At 45.6% G+C, this 23,805-nt stretch overlaps 1 protein-coding gene across 7 annotated transcripts in view; it reads right to left on the bottom strand.

Annotated features, from left to right (window-relative positions):
- BIN1 (bridging integrator 1) overlaps nucleotides 1-23,805 on the bottom strand; it is an 88,226-nt gene that overhangs the window by 38,910 nt on the left and 25,511 nt on the right. For all 7 annotated transcript variants that reach the window (XM_064718839.1, XM_064718842.1, XM_064718837.1 and 4 more), the window contains exons 2-6: nucleotides 12,241-12,321; nucleotides 7,639-7,693; nucleotides 7,121-7,215; nucleotides 5,237-5,332; nucleotides 1,293-1,400 (exon numbers count right to left, since the gene is read on the bottom strand). In XM_064718839.1, coding sequence (XP_064574909.1) covers nucleotides 1,293-1,400; nucleotides 5,237-5,332; nucleotides 7,121-7,215; nucleotides 7,639-7,693; nucleotides 12,241-12,321 — 435 coding nt within the window. The remainder of the gene's footprint in view (nucleotides 1-1,292; nucleotides 1,401-5,236; nucleotides 5,333-7,120; nucleotides 7,216-7,638; nucleotides 7,694-12,240; nucleotides 12,322-23,805) is intronic.

Here is a 23,805-nt window from a genome sequence, read left to right as displayed (position 1 = left end):
CAGAATCAAGACTTGCTTTGCCACACAAGGGATGCAATGACACTTGGGCCATCAATCTCTCTCCCCTTTTGTCTGTCAAGGTTAATCACAGTGCAAGCAGCACACTGTAGATGACTGATGACTTGCATCTTAACAATAAAAGTACTGTGGCATTAAATGCACATTTTTCACTCAGGGTAGGGATGCATCTTAATTTCTTCTATGCAGGAAAAACATCAGCATCTCTTACATAGCTCATATTCCCCCCACCAGAAATAAACCTAAGCAAAAGATGACAACTCTTGTCAGCCTTCTTAAAAGACACAGATCCAGGGTCTTTCTTTCCTCTACTGCTTCTACCCTGAGGAGTCACAATTTACCATGGCCCACACTGAAGAGAATAAAAGATGTCTCCCCAGCCCTGGACTATTCTGTTGTGTCAAGAATTGTCCTGTGAAGGGAAGCACATGGATTCAAATACGCTCAGGGTACAAAAGGAATCCATAGCTCATTTTAGGGACAGCATTCAATTCATGCACCTATTCTAGAACAAAATTAGCACTATTGCCTTTTTTCTGCTACATTAAAAAATGTAAACTTTGTTTTTAATTAAAATAAATTCCATTAAAAATAAAATCCTTCACTTGACTATTGGGTAAGCCCTGGATCAAGCTGTTGAGAGGCAGGAAAAAAACCTCACAAGAAAAAACTCGTATTTTTCTGCTTTCAGCCTTATTTATTATCCAGTAATGGAGACCAACAGACAATAGAATGCATTCATCAAGTGTGCATAGAGTGCTTTCCCATTGATGTACTTGTAATTCACACTCCTAAGGGTCTCTCTGCTGGGATATCAGAGGATTTTGCAAACAGAACCAACTTCAAGTAACACTGAAACATTCCTACCACTGCTCTGGGATGGAGAGAAAGTCCCAAGAAGCAGACAAACTGTAACATTTTTCTGGAGCACTGCAAGATTTTGCTTCCCCAAGGGGCACACAGGCTTTTCTGTCAGAGGTTGTTGGTCCTGTGCACGTGACAAACCCATGCCCAAGCATTTGGCCACCAAGACATGCAGACTGATGATAGTGGGTCTGAACCAACCAAACAGAGGCCATCCTGCATTCCAGGAAAACTAAACAAATGAGAAGGAAATACCTAGCAAAACGTCAGCAGTTCACAACACCCTAATGATCTTGAAGGTCCTTGCCAAAATGAATGAATTCTATGAAAACACAAGGAACAGGTACACCTGGCAAATGCAGAGCTCCCAAAAAGAAAGGAAGGCTGCATATCCTCCTGATTTCCTTTACCTTTGCAATTTTGGTTTCATCCTTCTTCTTTGCAGTTTGCAGGGCTTCAAAGTGGTGCCTGGCACTGTCGTAATCCACAAGCTTCCTTCCTCGCTTGGCGATACGAGACTAGAAACATGGAGAAAAGAGTCACACCAGTCTTCCCCAGCAGCCTAAACTGCAAAGCCTCCCAGGGAAAACACTCTCCCAACCTCCAGAACACCCCACACTCTGCCCATGGACTCTCTCTGGATTCTCCACACAGGAGGAGGCCCTGGGAGCCACTGTGGCAAGCACCATTTCAGAGGGAGCACCTCAGGAGGAGAGAGAAGCCATCAATGGAAGGTGAAGGGATCCACCAACAGGCCCCACCTCTGGGTGACATGGGTGTTTCCAGAACTTTAGCTCCACTGCTTCCTAAGCCCCACCATGTGCCTGCATCCTACATCCTTCATTATTTTCAGGGCTTCCCGAGGCCTGCAGCCAGTCTCTAACTAACCAGCTCACTAGTTAGTGTGGAAGCCTGAGAGATTAAGTCCAACAAAAGAAGGCATTTCTGCTGCCAGCACAGCAAAAGCACTCATCCACATGCTCAGGCTATGCCATGGACAGCTTTTTGGATCCTGTGACAGAAGCTGCAGACAGTAGTGACTGCCAAAGGCAGAGGTTGCTGTCACCAGCATTCAAGCAAGGGAAGTGCAAGGGAAAACTTGCAGCACTGGGTCACCAACACACAACACTGAAGCCAAAACAAATACAAGTAGAGCGCTGACTGTGTACCAGACTTAGATTCAGGAATGGAGTCCTGACAAATCCATGGTTGAGAATCCAGGACAGACAGCCAGGCCTGTGGCCTGATCCTATGTGGAAGTGAGGAGCCCAAGGCTCTCTCTCCCAGCAGAGTTGCACTTTATTGAGGTTCTGGCACACTGGGTTTCCCTGTTTTAGGAACTCTCCATCCCTCAGCCCCTTGCCTCCCACACTGTCTGCAAGCACCCCAGACTATCTGGGTTGGAGCACACACCATCCCAACCTTACCATAACACTTCCCCCTGGATCACAGAGCCTGGACCAGCGTCAGTAATCAGCAGCCCAGAGACAGGCTGGATAACAGAGAGAAAAGGCATGGCAAAGAGCCAGGAGCATTTCTAATTAACCACAAAATCCAGGAACACAGCGCAGAACAAGGAATCAGCACTGGGATTTACTTGCAAAAGCAGAATCTCCTTCTGTCCTGCCTTGGCAGGGAGCTGTGGTTTCCTCTCCCCAGGCTCCTGCAGATACGCTGCAGAGCCATGCTCAGGGCTGATCTGTGCCAGAGCAGCTCACACACCTCCCACACACACTGCTCTGCTCCTCCAGCAAACACTGCTGCAGCTCTGGGTGAGTCACAGCAGAGCTGCAGGATCTCAGCCACATGCACTCCCAAACTCTCCTCTAAATGCTCAGCTCACTCCAAGAGAGGAGTCACGAAGAAGCAGAGCCACCCCAGAGCTGAGGTCACTAGAAGACACCTCCCAAACACCACACTGCCAGCCAGAAGACAAGGTATTGGAGGGGGCTTCCAGCTGCAGAGCAACCTGATCTGCAGCTTAATGCATCTTACAAACAGACCAGAGGAAACATGATCCCATCTGGGATTTAAGATACCACTTTGCCCCCAGGTCAGCCTGGTAGAGACAGCTGGAGTTCTCCCCACCTCTGATATGGCCACACAGACACTTCAGTTTTCAGGCTACCCACCAGGAAGTTTGATTCAATGTCACCCATCTTTCAAACAAAGTCAACCCTCCATGTTTATGCAGCTCCCAAAGTTCTAACACCCACCCCCCTATTTCTGTTGGAGTACAGGGAAATGCTGCAAGGTACAGACACACAGGGTGTGAGCCCTCCTGGAGTAACCACTGAGCACACCACTGCCTGTTAGACACGGCACCAACAGGATTGTTAGGAAGGCTCAGGGCTCCCTTACATGACTCCAGGACAGCTGCAGGGACCCCCATCACCCAAATGGAACAGCTGAACTCCAGCAGACTTCATTACTTTGCAACAAATCCTTTTTTTTTTTTTAAGGAGGCTCAAATTAACAAACCCAAGCCATCACAAAAAACTTCTGCCCTCCATGCCCTTCTCTACTGATGTTTGGTTTTACAGCTAATAGAGCACCAGTTTTAGTGCTAGACAGAAAATCCCCAATTCCACAGCTATTCAGAACTTGGGCTGTAGTTTATCTTCTCTGGGGTCACTGCAGAGACCTGTACTATTACTGCATGTTGAGCAGAACCAACAAAAAGCTCACTCAAATATTAAATGTTACGCAAGAGAGTCCTACTCCAAGAAGTAAAAAGACACTGATCTGCAAAGAAAGTTTAAAGCACTTTTTCAAGTTAGAGAAGATATAGAGGCCTTGGTCAGGGGTTAACATCCAACATTGGATAAATTATTTTCTTTAACACACAAAAATTCCTTACTAAAGGCATGCTCTGTTTTCACATTCCCACTGTGGATCCCTTTTCAAGTTCACAAAGTCCAAGGGAATTTTTACAGCCCCTCAAGTAAAGATTGATTGAGAACATGCTAGCATGTAACAAAAAAATAACACATGCATGATCTAACTCATCACACATTTTAATTACTAGGCTATTAATAAAAACAGGCCTTTTCACAACCAAATTAAAATCATATTCTCTCCATTAATCAACTCATTTTACCAGAGTCATGCCAGAATTCCAGGAAAAGCAGAAAATTTCATTTTGTGGAAAACAAAACCCAGAAAACTAATACCACAACAACAAAAAACAACTCAAATATTCTGTAAATGACATGAGACAGGGAATTTTTTTTTTTTGCCTGCAAATCTCAAGAACGCTAATTCTTTATGTGAGGCCTAGCTATACTTCTGTGCAGCTAGCAAAGTTCAACAACTGATAAAATGTTATTTTGACCAAAGGAGTGCCAAAGCCTGAGTCTGCAGCAAGCCCAAAGTAAGGCATCCTCTGAGGAAGCAGCACAGGGTGCACTTTGACTGAGGCCCATGGCATCACATCCCAGAGAGATCAGCCCTACAGCCTCCAGGGGCTGGAAAGCCACAGCCCTTCCCCATCCCAGAATTCCAGGGGCAGAAGAGGCTGGAAAAATGAAGCAAACCCAGGGAGTCCCAGGAGACAAGGCCACTGCTGTTCAGGGCTCATTTTACAAGCCTGTGACCTGCCCCCATCTGATACAGCCCAGTCCTCCTGAAGCAATAAATACTGACAAAGGTTTTAAGAGACATGTGCTGGGGAAAGGGCTGCTCTCACTGGAAAGGGGACAAGCTGATACTTCCCATATGGTGATATCATTACTTGTGCTTCCATATGGTGAAGACATTTCCTGCAAAACCTCAAAATGAATAGAGAGGAGATAGCTGTGGGGGAAGGGAAGGTCACAGGCCAGCATTCAAACCCTGATGCCTGGATACAATCTATCCCAAAAAGACACCTATCCAGCACTCTCCCGAAAAAAGCTGGGTACACACAGAGCAAGACTTCCAAAGACTCATAGAAATGTGCCTTCCACACCAGCCTCTACTCATAAAGTACATTTGTCACTAACTGCTTCCTCAATGTTTTCTACTTACAAGGAAGTTATAAGACAAAAGGACAAAAAGAGATTGAGACCTTCTGAGCTATTGCTGACACTGCCCCCCTGCACTCTGATGCAATAGGCAATTTCATGGATCCTCCTGTTCAACACTTCTATTTTCTCTTCAGCATCTTTCCCCTGGATTCTTCACTCTTGTTTTAAGCCCAAAATTAGAACAAGACATTTTCAATTAACCCAGAGCTGCAGAGATCTTGGCTACTTTTAAAGAAGACCTTGGACAAGCCCAGCACACACTCTCCTAAAGCAGATATAAGAAATTGATCTTCAGAGCTTTTATCTGCTGCGAGTCTCTAGATCAAGTAGTTCCAAGAGAATCTTACTTTAATATCTGGAAATTGGCCAAGGTATGTATCCATGGTCAGAAGTGCTTGATCCACCAACTTCTGATGGAAATCTGTCCACAGGAGATCATTGTTCTGAAAAACAAAAGTAATGAGTTAACTATTAAGAACACAGGGCTCCACATTTCTGTTTTTCTCTGTGAGTGCTACAGCCAACGATCTTGGTCATTCAGAGCTCTTAAGAAACAGCAAGTTCTTTGGAAAACTAATGGTAACAGAGATCTTGGCAGAAATGGCAAAGCCTGATGCTGCTAATTCTGGTGACCTCTCCAAGGACAGAATGCCTTTGAAGCCCCATCTTTCCCCTGCAATGTTAAACTCAAATCTGTACAATGGAAGGTGATTGCCAAGCTGGTTTTCCTCCTTCTCCCAGCAGCTACAAAAAAGGGACACCTGACACCACAAAGCACCATGTTCTGTTATTCATTACAATACAGCTTCCTGGAGAATCATGAACAACAGAAAGCTACACTATCAATCTTCAGCCCTCACACCTCCTGCCTCCACAGCCCAATGGAGGACAAGGCTTGCACCTTGAGCTGTGCCCACGTCATCCTTGACCTTAGCTCAGGCACAGGGATTTCCTATCAACACCTTGAATTAGGTGAAAATTACCCTCTCTCCTGTTTTTCCACATGAACAAAGGGTTTTGGCTAAAACACTCAGGAAAACTTCCCACTTTGTGCTTTTTATTTAGCAGGAATAATTCTTCTCTCTCACCTGTCTTTTCACAAGCAAACTATAAATAAGGAATTAAAAGGGAAGGTGGACAGCTGGAAATACTCTTGCAGACCCAAAGGGTAGCTAGTTAGTTCTCAGGATTCATGTCCCCTTTGACGCCTCTGGCTCAAATTTTCTGAAGGGTCAATGTCTCAGGAGGCACCACAGTGGCTCAGGAAAAAACAAAGCCAACAGAGACTGCATAGTCAAGCCAGCTGAAACACAACTCCATTATTTACTGCAACAGCACTTCCTAGTGCAAAGTTTCCATGTTAATGAAAAAACTGACCTGGAAACGTTCAGATTTTGTTTGAATTATCTGCTTTGAAGTCATTATTTCCTGGGCAAGATACAGATGCTATTTCAGGTGAGATTTTCTGCCAGGGAAAGAAGGAGAAAGAAAGAATCCTTCTCCTCTTTACTCCTTCACCACTTCTCCAATGGCACAGACAGCTGCAGATAAGCCCAGTCCTGCAGCCTCATGGCAAATGAATCCAGAGGGCTGAACTGGAACAGCTGAGCAAGAGAGCAGAGGCTGCTGCCTCCAGCTGGACCCACCCCAGGCACAGGCCAAGGGGATCCAAGCTGCCAAATGCCAGGTTGGGCCCTGAGCTCCACAGGAAACACCTGGGCAACCTGCACAGGCATCACCTCGCCAAGGAATGACAACACCAGCAGTGTGGGGTGACACATGGCTCAGCCAAACAAGGGAGCAACTGGGACAAGGCAGCTGGCGGTGCTGCCATGAGGGGATGTGGCAGCTACAGAATTGGCTGCTCTGAGAGCTTTAGCCATGGTTTTATCTGCTCCTTTCTCTTACACAGAACATAAGCAGTACACCCAGCTGGCTCTCCTGAGTTTCTGTTGGAATCCTCTGTCCCCATTTAGCCACTCAGGGGAAACAAACAGCCTCTGGGCATAAGTGTTCAGTTCTGTGTAATGTACAAGCATTTGGCAACAATCTCCCACAAAAATACAGGGCACATCCTTCCAGCCTTCCTTTCTTCACAGTGCTGTGTTTGTCTCCAATTCTTCTGCAAAGTCATATGCCTGAAGAAATGTGGTGCACAGACACAGCTTCCAAAGCTCTTCTCTGCTGACAGAGGAAGTCTGGACATCCCCACATCCTGGACAAAGTCTTACCTCTGCTATTTTATTTGTGTCATCTCTCCCAGGCCAATCTGGCTCATAAACTTCCTGCAAACACTCTGTCAGCTTCTTGGAGGCCTCATGCATAGCTAGGAAAGAAGAGGGAACTGTTCAGACAAAGGAGAAAATAATGTGTTCCTCACAGTTTAACCCTTGCCCTGAGGCACACGAGCATTACAACAGATGCTGAGCTCTGCCTTATGAAATGCGTGACCCTTGATGACACAGAGATGCAAGGTAACCAGAGGGAGAAAGGAACCAAGAGTGCAGCTGCATCAAGCCCTTTGTATCCATCCTCCCCTAGAAGAACATGTGGAGGTCCATCTCCTAAGACACCACCACGTGTTTGGCATCATAGCATCCCCAGCTGGTTCCAAAGGACTCTGAAAGATTCCCCCCCCTAACAAAGCTGCAATGCATGCCTGGGGAAACAGCAGGGAGGGAAAGGCTGCAGAAACCTCCCTAGGAGGTAGCACTGGAGGGGAACAAACCTCAGCTGGTGCAGACCTTACCTTTGACAGAAGCCAAGTAAGTGCGGAGGTCCTTCTGCAGCCTCGTGCCTTCGGACTGCCAACGTAAGGAGATCACCAGTTATTCTCTCAGCTAAGGAGAGTCTGTAAGAAGCACTCAAGCATTTCTAACTAAAGAAAACTGGTCTGGCAGACAGGCTACACACCAGTCCTCTGATCACATGAAACTTCAAGCCATCACATTTTTTGTATTCTTTTGCTCTGTGTTCTAGGAACTTGTAGGACTTTTGCAGCAAATGTAATCTTAACTCCTCTCCTCTTGTACTCTCTTTGGGTCAGTTCCCAATGCTTCCCCAGACCAAGAGACTTTGTTTGTAAAACTGGCCAGCTTTTTCCAATCCCTCATTTCCTTTGCTGATGGCAGTAGGAAAAGAACAAATGTGAACTCATCCAGAACTTTCGAGGCATGGAAAACAATTTGGGCCATGCTGATGGAAGCAGATGGATTTCTCACAAAGCTATACTATCACTGCCACTTCAACAGCTGGGCAGATTTAGCCTCTGCTTAGAGAGCACAGCTGCACTGGGAGCACAAAGGATCTCAGCACGAGCTCAGTTGAGAGAAGAGGTGCCTGAGTGGTGGGGAGAGCTGATGGGAAACATCTGCTTTTGAAGTCAGTAGCTCTGAGGCAGCTGTTGAAGATGTCCTGTGAGCTCCCAGTCTCTGGAGTTGGCTTCAGCTGTCAAAATTCATTATACTGGGGTGAGCCCTCAATGGGGCACAAACTGGGAAGGAGGAAAATGACAGCAGGCTGTGAGGTGCAGTGGTCTCTTTTCTGCATTCTTGTTTTGCAAAAGATATGCAAAGTCCCACCAATGGATACATTATCATCCTACAGCTGTATCATTTTTAAGAATAACTAAATTTCAACTCACAATTTGGAGGTTATCAAAAACTATCAGCAGGGAAGGTCCTCTCCAGGACTTGCCCACGACACACTTGGGCACCGCAATGTCTGGAGCAGTAACATTCAAAACTGTAGCATCTAAAATCAGAAGCCACTTCTACAATTGTGTCCATGCTTGCTCTAATCCTGCCACAGCAGCAAATGACACAAGCCAAACTCAGAACTCTTCAAGTCTCAATACCCAGTTCCAAAGCCATGGAGACAAAAGTATCCTCTGAGCAGAAAACCAGCACCACAATTAAATGTCTAGTCAATATTTTTAGATAGATCTCCTGGAAAAGGTAGGGCTGAAAAGTGGAGTATGCAAATGCAGCAATGCAGAACCGGCCTTCTGTGCTCTCCAGGCATCCTCACTAAGTGGTGCTGCATCCTGCAGCTGAGTGCTCTCAGTCACCTCTTGCTGATGTTTAAACTCAGCTGTGCACTCAGTGCACATTTGACATCTGAGGGGGCAGGAGATATGTCCTGTTCCAGATTAGATTAATGTAGGGCTGGAAGAGCAGACTGTGTAATTACAGGGAGGGGAAGCACTGTAACAACAGCTCCAGGTAAGCCCCCCCTCAGCAAAACTTCAGAGCTGTTAACACAGAGCATGAACTCTGGGAGGGAAGCTCCACCCTGGGGTACCACAGCGAGGCTGTTAAGCTTGTTTTGCCACATAGGGCTGAAATGGAAACTGCTGGGTGTGAAGGGCTCTTGTCAGGGAAGAAACCCTCTCTGAGCTACTGACTGCAATGGGAACCTACTCTGGGACAGCAAAGGTCCCAGTGCCTGCCCTGCAGCAGGGGCTGTGCCCAACACAGCGTGGTGCAGGCAGAGGTGGGTGCAGCCTGTGTCAGCAGCAGCTTCCCTCTCATGTGCTCAGTGTGAAACGTGTGAACCAGCCCAGAACTTCCACACAAGTGGCAGCTCACGAAGGGTATCAAAACCCAGCAGCTCTGCCAGGCAGAAACACAGCTGGTGCCAGGTGTAAGAGCTGCCACCAGCCTCACACTGTCCCTCCAGTGAGTACTTCAGATCAGGGCAAGAGAAGGCAAAGCCTGGCACACCTCAGGCACGGGCTGAGCTGCACATTTATAGCAGGACTCTTGCTCCCAGGTCAGCATCTGGGACAGAGCCTCGCACCAGTGACTGAACACAAGTGACACTGGGAAAGTGAAAAAGGAGGGAACCTTCAAACGGCCCTTTGGGAAGGTAAATAGCCAAAGAATCTCCATGAGGGACTAGTGAGGGGCAGTTCTGCTGCTTGCCAAGCCTTCAGGAGACACAGGCAAGCCCTGCAGCTGCATGGCTGTGTCCAGCTCTTTTGCCACAAAGCAGATCCATCTGAGCCAAAACGTTCATACCATTCAGGGACCTCAGAGTGGTGCTCTTATATGAACCTGATGGACGGAGTTAGGAAGTCCAGTGCCTTCCCTTATGTCCAGTCAACCACTATTTGAGAGAACCACAAACACCTTGGTTGAAAATGATTAGGTGATTTTTAGACCTGCACTCCATTCCTCAGCAGACCACACACAGCAACATGTGTCAAAGTGATCCAGCACAGTCATTAGAGTCAGAGGAGCCTCTAATCAGCCAGTGAACAAGGTCACTGCCTGCTCACACCCTGGCCAGTTCCACAAGAGAGCAGCGCTGTCCTGTCACCAGCCTGCAGCAAAAGGTCAGCTTTCCTCCAGACCTCCATTCCCCACTGGAGCAAAGTTTGTAATGAAAGGTCACAGAAATCTCAAAGACAACTATACTACACACACCTTATACATATAAAAATACAAAGTGTGTATATATGTATATAAAGCCAATTTTTTATTCCCCTAGCCTTCAGCTCTGGATATCCTAAGAATCCAGCTAACTCACACTCATGGTTTGCCCTGTAAAACAGGCATTGTCTGCATTTATTTTAGAAACAGGGAAACTGAAGGCCTAAGCAAAACCATCACACCTCAAGCAGCAAATGCAGAGCAGCCTCCAGCTTCTTTAATTATTTGGAGAATTTAGTTCATGGTCCACTCCACAGAACAGGAGAAAGAATTCAGGTGTAAGGGATACAAGAGGCAGTGCTTCTTAACAGGCTCCTCACTGGAACTTAGGGCTTTGGAAATTGAAAAAGCCATCCCAGAGAGTCACAGCTAGAAATGTAGATTTGAGGTTTTTTGTATTTCTCATTTATAACGGTTATTTCTTAATTGTTTAAAAATTATACCACAAAAGTCATGTCTGGTAATGTCATGTTGTGAGAAAGCAGTTAAAATGTATTCTGCTGTCTACAAAAGAGTATCATTGCTGGACATGCTGCATGAACTTCTGGAGCAATAGCTGCTATTGCTGCCAAGAGAAGGAGCATTAGTGTCCAGGAATCTGCAATCAGCTCTGGTTACACATAAGTCAAAGCCAGACTGAAGGATTTTCATTACATTCAGCTGTGGCAAATCCCTGCTCAGCTGGTTTTGCGACACAACCACATCTGCTGAGTCTCAACAGACACGATGCAGCTGTCACTAACAGCTCTAGAAAAAGGTCCTAAATGTGTCAAGCCACAAAAGAGTAACATTTATTCAGCACCACCTGAGCTATGCTGTGGCACACATTTCCTGCCACAAAACAGAAGCAATGCTTCCCCTACCAACAAGCACCAGCAAAATCCACAAGGTAACTGGCGTTTTCCCTGGTGGGAGGCTGAAGGCTCTAGATAAAAAATAAAACAAAACACACCCAGTTGAAGATTGAAACCTACTGCTGTGGAAGTAGGAGGGTGGGGAAAAATTGCTACACTGTTAAAATATTTCTGTGCCCTAAAATACTGGGGATGAGGCAGACACGCAGAAGAATAATGACTCAGGCCTGACACAGTGATTGTGCAAGTATGGGGAAGAAGTCAGATTTAGGTCTTAGCCATGGAAGGATGTTCCTTTTTCACCATTTGCTTTCTCTGTCTCTTCTGCCCTACACTGTGCTTGGGAAACTGAAACTGCCTTGTTCATTTTACTTTTTTATTTCTAATCTGTTTCCCAACTTATCCCTCGTTCAGTGACACAATGTTGCTCTTATATCTCTGCTTCCAGCAGAGCAGCAAAAATTACATTACAAAGCAGCTGCTAACTGAAGAAAGTGTTCTGCTTGAGCTATTTCTTTTTCTAAAACTGGGTCTAGAACAAGCATTATTTTTACTGATCTCTTCATCATTTTTACTGATCTCTTCATTATTTTTACTGATCTCTTCACTCTCGTGACCAGTGACAGGACTGAGGAAACAGGATGAAGCTGAGGAGGGGAGATTTAGGTTGGGTATCAAGAAAAGGTTTTTCACCCTGAGGGTGGTTGGGCACTGGGACAGGCTCCTCAGGGACATTTTCACAGCACCAAGTCTGACAGAGCTCAGGAAGCATTTGGACAATGCTCTCAGGCACATGGTGTGACTCCTGGGGTGTCCTGCAAAGGGACCTGGGCTTATGATCCTGATGGACTTCAGCATGTTCTATGATTCTCCCACTGATTCCATGAAAGAGACCCTGGAAGTCACAATGTCATTTCTTGTAAGTGAGAAGTTATGAGTTATGGGTCACTTCAACAGGCCTGTGTCATTGTTTATTTTAATGGCCTTTAATTACATTGCAGCAGTTGACTGGAGGCTAATACTGAAACCCAGGGTGCAATTACATATTGACAATTATCTTACCAGCTGTTTGTTGAAGTTTTGCACACACTGTTCAAACTGCTCATCTTTTGTTTCATCTGCTTTACCAAGCTTCTGAAGGACCTGCAGAGAGAGAGGAGAAAGGAGACTTTAAACACAGATACAGAAAAGCATAGAAACAGTTGCACGTTTTTGGTCCCAAGGCCAAAGTTAAAAAGTCATCCTTATTCTTGAGCTCAGGATTTTCAGAATATTTTTCCACACAATCATAGTTTGAAAACAGATTTACAAATGAGTCAGGAAGAACTCAGACCCCTTACATTCTGCTGTACTGAAGAGCATGACTGAGGCTTCTCTTTCACTGATCTAATGTTTTTTTTGCAGACAAGGCAACAGCAATCCAGTTATCTCCTGAACCAGCAAGACACAAACCACATCCCTAGAATGCCTTGTGTTGTGCAGTTACATTTTTCCTGATTTAACACTAGTCCAGACAGGGTGGGGTTCTGCTCCCAGAACAGCAGGATTGGCCTCAAACAGAGAGAGTTGTGCAGCGATCTCAGGGAGGGAGGGATAGTGGCTGGAGCACTCAAAGTCCCACCTTCCTTCCACCTTTTCTCACTCTGCCCATGCCTGGCAAGAGCTGGTACTGAGAGCCATTGGGGACCTTACACCATTAATCTGTGTGACACTCAGGCCAAGTGTCACTTCTGAGAGTGTCAGCAGCCACCTCCCTGCACAGCACAGCTCCCCACAGCAGTCAAAAAATCCTTATCAGGCCACTTCTCTTATCACCCTTCTTCTCTTAGTTCCCTCTCCGTGCAGCTAAGTGGATTGCTCCCAGGCTTAGAACAAAACAGCATTTCATGTTCTGGGCTGGCAGGTACATCCATCACAAGAGGTCTGGGCAAACCCGTGGAGGAGGGCAGCAGCTATTTGCCATGCCCCAAGCAACTTCAGCTGCAGGGAGACTGGGATATACCCTGTAATTGGTTAATGCTGATTTTATCATATATTTGAATCAAAACTAAAACCTAACCATGCCAAAAAAAAAAAAAAAGGCAAAAAAGCCTTGTCTCACAGAAACAGTGAAACCAGAGAAAAGCCCTCCCAGCCCTCAGCCACAGAAGGTTTTGGTGAGCCACAGGTGAGCGAGAGGGAGCACCTCAACAAGTGAGACAGCCCTGTCTGGAAAGGGCACCAGTGCCCAAGAGTCAGAAGGCTCTGGAAAGCTGGAGTCCCCCTTGCTCTGCTGGACACAGCAGAACAGCCCTTTACCCACAGACCCCAGCTGTAAGCTCAGCCCCTTTTGGGGAAAAGGGGATTAAGGCAAAAAAAAAGCAGGTCCCTGATACTGAGACCATTACTAACTGTTCCCAGACTGAGGGACTGCTAGAGAGCCATGACAATCACCCAAACCAGTTTCCTCCAGCTGCCTTTGCTACCCATGGATCTTCTCAGAGAACAGAGAGAGAATTTTTCCCCTGCAAGGCAGGGATCAGTCTTTCATGATTAGTCCCCAAAATGGAATTGAAAAGGATCAGGCAACAGAATGTAGAGTAGAATATTTTCAATTTGAAGTGACCTACAATAATAATTTAGTCCAACTGGTCATGCACCTACTGGCCCATTCTCGTGGTTTTTTATACCGTTGAGGTGGAGAACACCTGTTATGCCTATTTGGCTAATCTCAGTTTCTCTCTCCCCAACACAGGAATGGATATTCCCATCTCACCCCTGACCACAGTAACTGACTCTAGCGGAAGGTCTGATAAATAGTGCAGTCATTCAGCATTCAGCTCCTAAATCCCCTCATTTCAGCTGGAATTAAATGTCTAGGAGGGAATCACTATTTTTCATCCTCCCTCTGTTCAACAGCTTCTCTTCACCTCCAGAAATTGCTGAGGTATTCCAGTGTCAGCAAAAGGAGGGAAAAGGACACACAGACAAAGAGTGCCCTCTTTGTCACCAAGAGCTGAATCAAGAACCACCAGAATTTTGAGTACAACTCAACAAACACTGCAACCACAAATGCCTGGTAAATCCGTCTACACAGTAGGACACAGAGAGCATGAATATTCCCTTCTTCCTCACAAACCCTTGGCATGTAAGAGCTTGCTGGAGAGAGAAGAGGCAATGTTGTTTGTACTGGCAGAGTCCTGTGCACCAGACATTGGTGTCTCCTGTGCCCATCCACTCCAGCAAAGGGAAGCACATCCCATAGCAGCACTGCTGCTGAGGTTACACCTTACTCTGCCATGCCAGCAGGACACAAGTTCAGTATGGCCTCATCTTTCTCATCAAGTGGTATCTCCTCCAGATGTTGTTCAGCTGCACTCCCCCAGGCTGTCAGATCTATGGAGCAGGGGTTTCCCACCTGCTGGGTGACTTTCTAGGTGTCCAAAGAGCAGGCACACCAATAGCACCCATCACTGATAACAATGAAGTATGCAAGCTGTCAATTCCAAAGATGAATTACATTCTCCCTCAATGTGCAGATCTATAGAATTACTGGAGATACAAAGGAGATTTTTACAGGGCAATGCATCTGTCTGGCTGTTCAAAAGATGTGATGCTTTCAGGCCTGGAGGGGAGGGAAGGAGAGCATTTAACTGGGAGGAATCTGGAGTATGTCACCAGGGTCAAAGACTCAGAACAGCCTCAGTGCTTCCTGCTGTAAAACACTGAGCAGCACCCACAGACTATTCATTATGGAGCTACATGCCTGCATCCATCATATCCAAGGAGTTAATTTCCAGTTCTACAGCCCCTTGGGGAACAGGCACACTTAGTCTGGGATCATGTGGCCAGCTGGGAAAATCTTGTTCCACTGTGCTGAGGTGCTCTGCACCATTCCTGTAAAACACTGGGCACTGCAAAGAGCTCTAACTCCCTATGTCTAAGGAAAAAGCTCCTGTTGTAACAGGAAAGCTCAGGTGAGGAGCAGCTCTGAATGAGGAGAGAGGAAGAAGAAACCCTGTGTGATTCCACAGTGGTGATAAGGGATGGGTGAAACAGATGACTTGGGGATGCCTGCAGAGAAATAAAGCAAGGAAAACAAAATCAGGTACAAGAGTGAGCCTGTGAGAAGTGAATGGCTACACAAAAAACCCCTTTTCTTGCTTCCTACACTACTCTCCATGTGGTAGATGAAGGCTCGTGCCCCAGGTCTGCCAGCTGGCCCTGTGGGCAAGCCCCAGCCATACAATGATCGCTTTTTTACCTGCTATGATGCAGCAGAGAGACAACAGCCCTGGGCTGCAGCAGGACAGTGGTTATCTCCTCATAATGCTCTCCCTCATAGCCAGATCTGCCCCACATGAACAGCCCAGAGATCAAACCCCAAGCCATCTGAGCAGCACGGAGGACGGCGCCTCAATGCTGGCCCTCCAGCCTACTCCCACACCCCCATCCAAGAGCTGTGCTGGCAAGTCACACTAACAAATCCCCCTGGACTCCCTGAAGCAGGCAGGGACAGAGCAGCTGGCCCAGGGCGTGCTGCTGACTGCGGACATGTCTGTGCTCACTGCTAATAACCCCTGAGCTCACAGGACAGCTCCCCTCCCCAGGCTGGCACTGCCGTCATAGGTCAGGCTATTCCGGGTGAGCCGCGGCCGCTCCCTCCCTTCCCCTGCCACAGCTTTAATCCTCCAGCTCACTGCAAAGCCAGATAAAGTTGGGATGGAAACTTCAGGCTCTTTGATAGCTATTAATGGAGCAGCTTTACCAGGGCAGGAGACAGGAGTCCACCGCAGCTCCCAGATCTCGGGCGGATCAGAGATGGTGTGATGTGTCAGCTGCTGTCTGGCGCAAACCACACCAGAAGCAGGCATGGATCTGGCATTTCAGAGATTAAACAGCAGCCATGGCCTGGCTCCTTGGTCTGCCCTTGACCTCAGGAGCCCTGGCCCTGCATAAGGACAGGGACCATTATAAGATGGTGCAAGATACGGTGAAGGAGGGAATACTTTGTCTGAATCCCACAGAACACCTTGCGAAATGGATTTCAGAGGAGGCTCTAGTGTTGCTGTGGGTTTCAGTCTTGATTTACAATGGCAATAGTAAATTGATTTACTATGATTTATTGATTTACTATGACAGGATGGGGCTGTCATCCCAGCCAGTGTTTTTTGCCTCAGTGTTTTTCACTGAGGCAAAATACTTTTCCAGTGTTTCTCAGAAACCAGGTCTCTTCTAATAATTATAGCTAGACCTGCAAATGCTCTGCATAAACTAAGATCAACAGGCACAGACCAGCTACTGTAGAATCCCCAAAGAGAGCCAAATTCCACCCACAGAACCTCAGTTTTTCCTGCATTTGAATAAAAGCAACAAACAAAACAAGGAAACTCAGTTCAATTGAAGTTTTAAAAGAAGTTTAAGAACCTCGAAGGCAAGATGCTATTAAAAAAAGTCAGTAAATAATCACATTCCTCTCATATCACACATGTGCTTGTAATCTGCTGTTGCGGACAGAATCATCTGCAGTAAATTAAGAATTGCTACACTTTGAGAACAGAAGAAGTGAAAGGGAAATATGAAAGTCCTCATACCAGAGATGTGGCCTTTGCTAGCAATGGTCAGAGAAGTCAAGGCATTAAATAGCCTTTAAAAACAGCAGCTGTTCCTAGCAAATCTGAACATCTGCTTTGGGCTATCCAAGTTGCAGGTTCTCCCCAAAGACCATTGGATACACACCAATGACTGATCATTACCTAAATACCACAACTTTGTACAACTCAAAAGAAAGCAGATCAAGTGACTGCAGTTTTGTCCCAGGTCTGTACAGGTATAAGCATTCCTGAAGGGGAAGCCCCCACAGTGATTAGCACAGGGTCTCCAGTGCTCTGATTCAAGCACTGGGTGGGAAGGAATGGAGATCTGGATCAGCCCTGTGACCACCAAATTCTGATATAGAGCAGCAATCCCCAGTGAGGACAAACACTTGCTGGCAGTGCAGCAGCTGTCAGCACCAAGAAACAGTATCAAACCAACTAAAATGCAACTCTGCTTTGCTTAAAAAAGCAACTGCAACCACATTTATGCTTTCTAATAAAGAAATATATGCCAGCTGCTTAATGCAGCCACAGTCCTCAGTCAGCACTTTCCCTTACTCCCTTTTGAAATATCAATGCCACAACACAACAAAAGCCCTGAAACCCCAAATATTCTCAACACACCCCATGTAGACTCATCATGTGAACCAATAACCTAGTAAAAGTCTACTTTCCATGGCATATGGGTCACCCAGGCCAAATACCAGTTTAGGGAATGCAAGTGATGAGCAGGAAGGCAATAAAATAGACACATTTATTTTGTGGCTCTTAAACAAAGGTAAATCTGGCTCTGAAACATCTGAATTTAGAGTGGTCCAGCCCTGACGAAGGGGAAGTCATCAAGCACACACCCAGGCAATTTCAGCCCTACAAGTCCACATCTTAGAGTGTGGACTTAGATCCACAGTATCAGACAGGGGCTGCACTTTCTGACATGGGCCCACTGCCCCTAAATCACTCCATCTCCTGACCTCCCCCCCTTATCAACACCACCTCTGACTGTTGCTGTGTCTGCCAGCCCCAGTGCATAATCTCCAAGCACCAAATGGGCACTGAGCCAGTAAATACTGTGACTAATTTTGAATTGCAATAAATTGGCATGTGTCAATGGGTCAACCAGCAACAGAACAAACAGACCTTTGATCTCAGGCTGCTGCCTGTTATCCCATGGAAGACATTCTACTCAGAACAGGAGGAGAAGAAAATAGTGTCCAAGTCAGATGGAAAGCACAAAGCCATGTAACTTAATAAGGTACAAAGGAAGCTTCATAAGCTTTTTTAAGCCTCGTTTCTTCTGTGCCCAGATACAATGTGACTTGTTCACTGAAGTAGACTTGTGCTCATGGAATACTTTGGTTATTGCATTCAGATTTGGGGAGAAAAGCACGAGCAGCAGTGGGAATCTGCTCCCCCTCCAGCCCTCCCCAGGAGAAGGGCACGTCCTCCTGCCCTCCATGCCTGACTCCAGGCTGGTTTTGGGGACAGCCTGGCTTTCCTCATGCAAGCCTCACACAATCAAGTCTTTCTTTCAAACAACTGGACAAAAGAAGATGGGGGTGGAGAGGAAGAAACTCCAAATATATTAATGCTTAATTTTAAATTGAGGAAATTATTCCCATAGCTGGGCAATCACCAAGGCCCTTGGATCACCGGAAGATGGGAAAGGGCAATGTCAAACTTGGCACAGACAGAGCAGTTCTTGTTTGCTTCTTACTTGTTAACAAGGTTCAATAGATCCCACAAAGACAGGACACTGCCTCGGCTACAGAGCTAAGTGTTGGGAAATGAGGGTCCAATACTGCATTTTGTTAGCAGCTTCCTCAGTGACCTGGAAAAGCTATGTCTAATGTCACACATTCAGCTGTAAGGAAGTGTTTGGTCAGCATGTCACAGAGTCGCCAAATTTATCTCTGGCATTTCCAGCTGGTATATGGGAAAGAGGAACAGAGAGATGAGATGACCAGTTTTCAGTGCTCAGCTCAAGGCACACTGAGTTTGATTTTCACAGGTGTCCCTATAGTTAAACTATGTGAGAATTTGCATGCTTATAGCCATATTGTAAAACAGAAATTACTAAAAAGCCAATTTTCTGTACACATTCCCCAAATATATGTTTCCAGTGGGGAATTTACATCGTTAGGTTGCATGAAAGTCCTTTGCTAATGAAAGAATTTAAGACAAGCATCTCAAGTACAACTTAAGCCAAATTGATTCCACTTTACAAAAGAGTCAGACCTTGTAAGGCCCTTCCACAGCTATTCTTTCCCAAATCCAGAAAATGACAGCTTCAACAAAGGTCAATCACTTAGTCTCCAAACAAATAGATCAAAAAGATCTCATTCCTTTCTCCATACGATACAAAGTGTGTGACTAAATACTAACAACATGCATAGCCAAAGAAACAGCCTGTATGTGTCAAAGAACCATCATCTTCCCTAAATAGCACTATATTAAAAAATTTCTGTAGGAGCCAGTCATGCTGCGTTGCCTTGAAGGCTCATCTCAAGTATTTGCCTCTGACAGCTGTTAAACAGCAGCCTCACCATGACCTGCACCTTCAGGACACACCTCTCAAGTTTAACATGACTCAGTGTGCTCATATTGCAATGCCTTTCATGCTTCATCCTTCTCTCTCACTCTGTAGTCAATGTAGAAAAAAAAATACAAGTTCCAGTTTTCTCACTCAGAATTATTTCCTGGAAAACCTCCTTCCCCATAACGGGCTTAAGAGAAAGTTCATGGCAACAATTTTCACCAGGCTGAAGTCAGCATCTTAAAATACACAGGACATCAAGTGTCCTAAGACCATAGGTGACCAAAATGAGAAGAATCAGGTCTAACCCCAGTTTTCAGACATTGCTCCCAATGCTACCTCCATGGGTTTAGCGGATCTCAGGCTGTTCCTGCTCAAGACGCTGTCTTTAAGGCTGTTGTTGGAGAACTCCTGACCTGCCTGGCTGGTCAAAATTGCTACACCCATAAGTAGAACCCTGTGCCCAAGATAAAAAGCCCTGTTGGACACGGGGCCAGAATTCCAGTTAATCTTCTGCCCTAGGAAAAAGGCCAGGATGATTTTCATTTCCCTGCTTAACCTCTTCTTCTCTTTCTACCGCTCTCAGAACCTGATGACCCCATTCTCTGTCTCAGCAAGACCAATGTCACTGAGGACCCACACTAAAAGCATCTTTGTTTTTGGAGTAGAACCTATGACAGTTTCTCCCAAGGCCATTCCCACTCTACTGACAATACTCAGTTTTTCCTGAAGCAGGTACCAAACACTTTGCCTCCAACCTCTGTGCTGTGATCAAATCACTTATCTAAAATGGGCTTTGACACTTCCCTGCCTCTATGCCACTCCCACTCTGGGAAGCCTTGGCTATCTGCTAACAATGTCTCTAACCATGCAATAGTTTAAAAAAACATTCCTAGTCCTTTACATTATTGCAAGGCTCACTGCTGCTTCCCACAGAACTGGGCTAAGTATCTCAGTAGGATGGGTTGAACCTTGACTTCCCAGAACACAGCAGTGGAACTTGTGCACAACTCTAAACCAAAAGGCACAGTAAGTTCTGTACCCCTAATCTGTGCTGACTCCAGTCTCATACAGACTCATTAAGGAAAAAGATAAAGATGACATTCCAGTGTACACAAAGCCCAGGGACTCAGTCAATTTTTTGCAGCATCAGCTTTGGCAAAAAGCCTGCAAATAACCAGCACTGGAGAAATGGGCAAGCTGTATATGCACTCCCTTGCTTTTACTTCAGATAAGCACTTTCAGTGGGAAAAAAATTGTTCATATTTTTCTTGAATGGCTCCCGTTGAGTTTTAAAGCAAAAAACAACACCACAAACAAAAAAGTACAAACTAAAAACCAAAGCCACAAACTCAAGAGCTCCCCAAAATCACTGAGATATATTCAAAAGCTCCACCCCAAGCTCATTATTCCATCTAAAATGTTAATTGAAGTATTTTTTTTCTTTTAAAGAAAAAAGCCACAAATAGAATTGCTTCCTTAACAGTAGTATGTCCTGCATTTTTATTAGCTGTCCAAGGAAATTTGCTTGCAAGGATTTTTAAAACTGACAGTGTAGGAGCCTTATTTTATTTCAAGACTGTGAAGTAACACCATCTCAGTGGTCAAATGTGAAAAGACATTTCTGAACAAATTAGCAGGTTTTTAAAGTCATATGACCAGTCCCCAGATGTTCTGCCATCTAAGAACAGATTGCAAAGCACAAACACTCTCCTTCCAGCAACAGCTCCTGTGAACACATCTGCATTGAGCAGATTTGCTCTGTTAGATGGACCCTGAACTTTGAGATCTTTAGAAGGAAGATAGCATGAAGGGACTAAGTCAAGACCTCCTGGCTGGCCTGGCAGCAAATGCTTTCATCTCTGCAAAGGGCAGATCCAGAATGCTTCACTGTTTTCTCCCAAGAGCACAGATCAAGGTGAAGGACATTCACCACACCTGTGTCAGGCACAATACAAATGACATTTCTTGATTGCACCATTTGGGGAGAAGAGGGCCCTTCCACATTTCACTGCCTACATCAGGTATGGATTTCCCAGCAGTGTGAAAGGAGATGCTGTCCCCATGCTACCAGTCACGTATGTCCCCACAGCAGGCGATGACATGAGGAGTTCAGCTGCCCCCTCTTCCCAAAGGATCACAGCTATGTCCTCAACATAGAGCTGTGCAGACTTCTCAAGTGTCTTTTTCTTTCATGGAAGAAGATATCAAGAGCTGCTGAGAGAGCCCAGCTCAGCTGACTTTAGCACAGGGCAACAAGGGTGCTGAGGTTCTGTCACCAGCACCAGACAGCAGGGACTGCTCAGTGTCCGTACCTTGTGAGTTTGGCAAAGTAAGCCGGAGTGGGAGAGGCACATCAGGGTGCTTTTGCCTTTTTTGTTTCGCTGTTTTTTAAAGAGAGAGGGCTCCTTCATATGATAAAACAGCAGCAATTGTTTGCTAAATCCTTAAACAGGGTACATGGGAAAGCATGCTGTGCTCTGCGTTATCAACTCAGTCACTTCTGTCCTTCACAGTTTGCAGTTCTCAGATATCCAGATCTGGTTCAAGCTCAGCAGCTTTTATTTTTGACAGCAGCCTCAGAGCTCAGTTACCAGCCTTGGACAAGATGGCTCTGCTCAGCTTCATGCTGGAAGGGTGTCGACAGATGCTGAATATATTATGAACAAGTGGACATGAACTGTCACTCCCTAAGGAGAAGAAAATGCCACACTGAGGAAATTTGGTCACTATAAATCAGTTGGAGGGGGGTCTGTTAAAAGATCCTCAGATTGTTTTTATTCCTGCTGTGCACCATACATTAATCAACATTAAAACAGGTCCATGAAACAACACAGGAACAACAACTTAAAGCTGCTGCAAAGTACTTCAAGGAGAGCAGTATACAGCTAGAAATGGCTCAAAACATCTCTTTATTTGATGAAGTGTGGTGGAAAGAAAAAATATTTCCTCTTTTTTGTCCAAGGTAGTACCAATCAATCATAGGTATCTGTATAGGTAGATATCATAGATATCTGTATCTATACATGTAGATATCTTTTCACTCATATCTTCATAGATGTCACATGAATTGTCCAGGGATTTTAGTACTATCCCATACATAGCTACTGAAATAACAAGATTCATCAACCAGAACTCAGTACCTTTCATTCACAGGTGTGTTGATGGAACAACTCTTCTCTCTCACCCTGGAACTCCATGCCCCAGAAAATCCCAAATCCAGGCAAGCAGGATTGCTGATTACAGCATCAGCACAGCTGCAAAGCTTGGTCTGCTCAGTATCATCATTCATCATATGCAACCTCAAGGCAGAAGGCCTTTCTTGTTGCAGATTTGTTTACAGTGGGATCCCAACCCTGGAGCTTTACTCCTCACAAGTGCCGCAGTGCTAATGCACAATCACACTAACAAGAATGAAACTGGACCATGTGTCCAGTTAGCAAAGGGCAGAAGGGTTGCAAAGCACACATAACTGAAAATCCTCAAGTCTCCTGCAGACAAAAGATGCAGCTCACTCCACAAATACCAAGTGACAATGGATAACATTGCTAGCACTGCTCACATAGGTGCAGTTTTGCAAACTTGAAGAGCAAGGACTAAAAGAAGTGGAAACAGAGGGTCGAGTTCTGCATTAGCTCAGGACATTTCTGGCTCAGCCATCACTGGACAAGGATCTGCTCCTCTCTCCCTGTGCTACCAGTTGCTTGAACATTCAAACAGAACAGGCTTCCCCTCCTAGTCCTCCTCCTTCAAGGCCACCCCTGCTCTTTTGGTCTAGCCTGTTGTGGGAAGCAGGAGAATTTTTGTCTTGCAACAATGTTCATTAACAGGAAACTCTTCTAAAAGTGTAACAGGGATGCAAGGCAAGAAATGAAATCTCAGCAGGCAGCTAAGACCACATGCTATTTCCAGATGGCTTATGGACATACACCCACAAAGCCTGCCATTAGCTGTGCACAGGTGGGGCCAAGGCTACCAGCCAACTCTAAGTTCAGCTTGCCCAGAAAACCCAAAACCACACAGTCATCCTGACAGTCCCAGAGTTATGAATATTTACCACACACTTCAGGAGAGCCAACCCAAAGTGCCAAAATAGGTAACAACCTTTCAACACTTCAGTATCTCAAATGAGAATTTACGACAACTAGTCCATGAAGGTTTAACACCTCCCTCTTTCACATTCAGCCATAGTTTGGAATTCCTGTTAGATTTTCATTTGCAGAAGGCTTCCCCTGTTTTCTTATCTTATAAAGCACACACATTCAGACAAACACAAAATCACCACCTAAACTTAGACCAGAGAAGTTAACTCTGCTGTAAATGTCACTGAGTTTAAGCCTTGGCTGGGAGGAGGACAAGTTTGTGTTACTGTCAATCAAAAGCCAGGCAGAGACACATTGCTGTACCAAACACCATTGTCAGCTGTCTCCCCCAAAGCAAACACAGGGTCTATTCTCAGAATCTGAGACCTTGCTGTGGCCATTAATAACCAGGGAACTGTCAACAACCTGCAGCTCT

Source organism: Zonotrichia leucophrys, chromosome 7 (assembly GCF_028769735.1).
Source record: "Zonotrichia leucophrys gambelii isolate GWCS_2022_RI chromosome 7, RI_Zleu_2.0, whole genome shotgun sequence".
NCBI classification, from domain to species: Eukaryota; Metazoa; Chordata; class Aves; order Passeriformes; family Passerellidae; genus Zonotrichia; species Zonotrichia leucophrys.
This window is presented reverse-complemented; position numbering and strand designations above follow the sequence as displayed.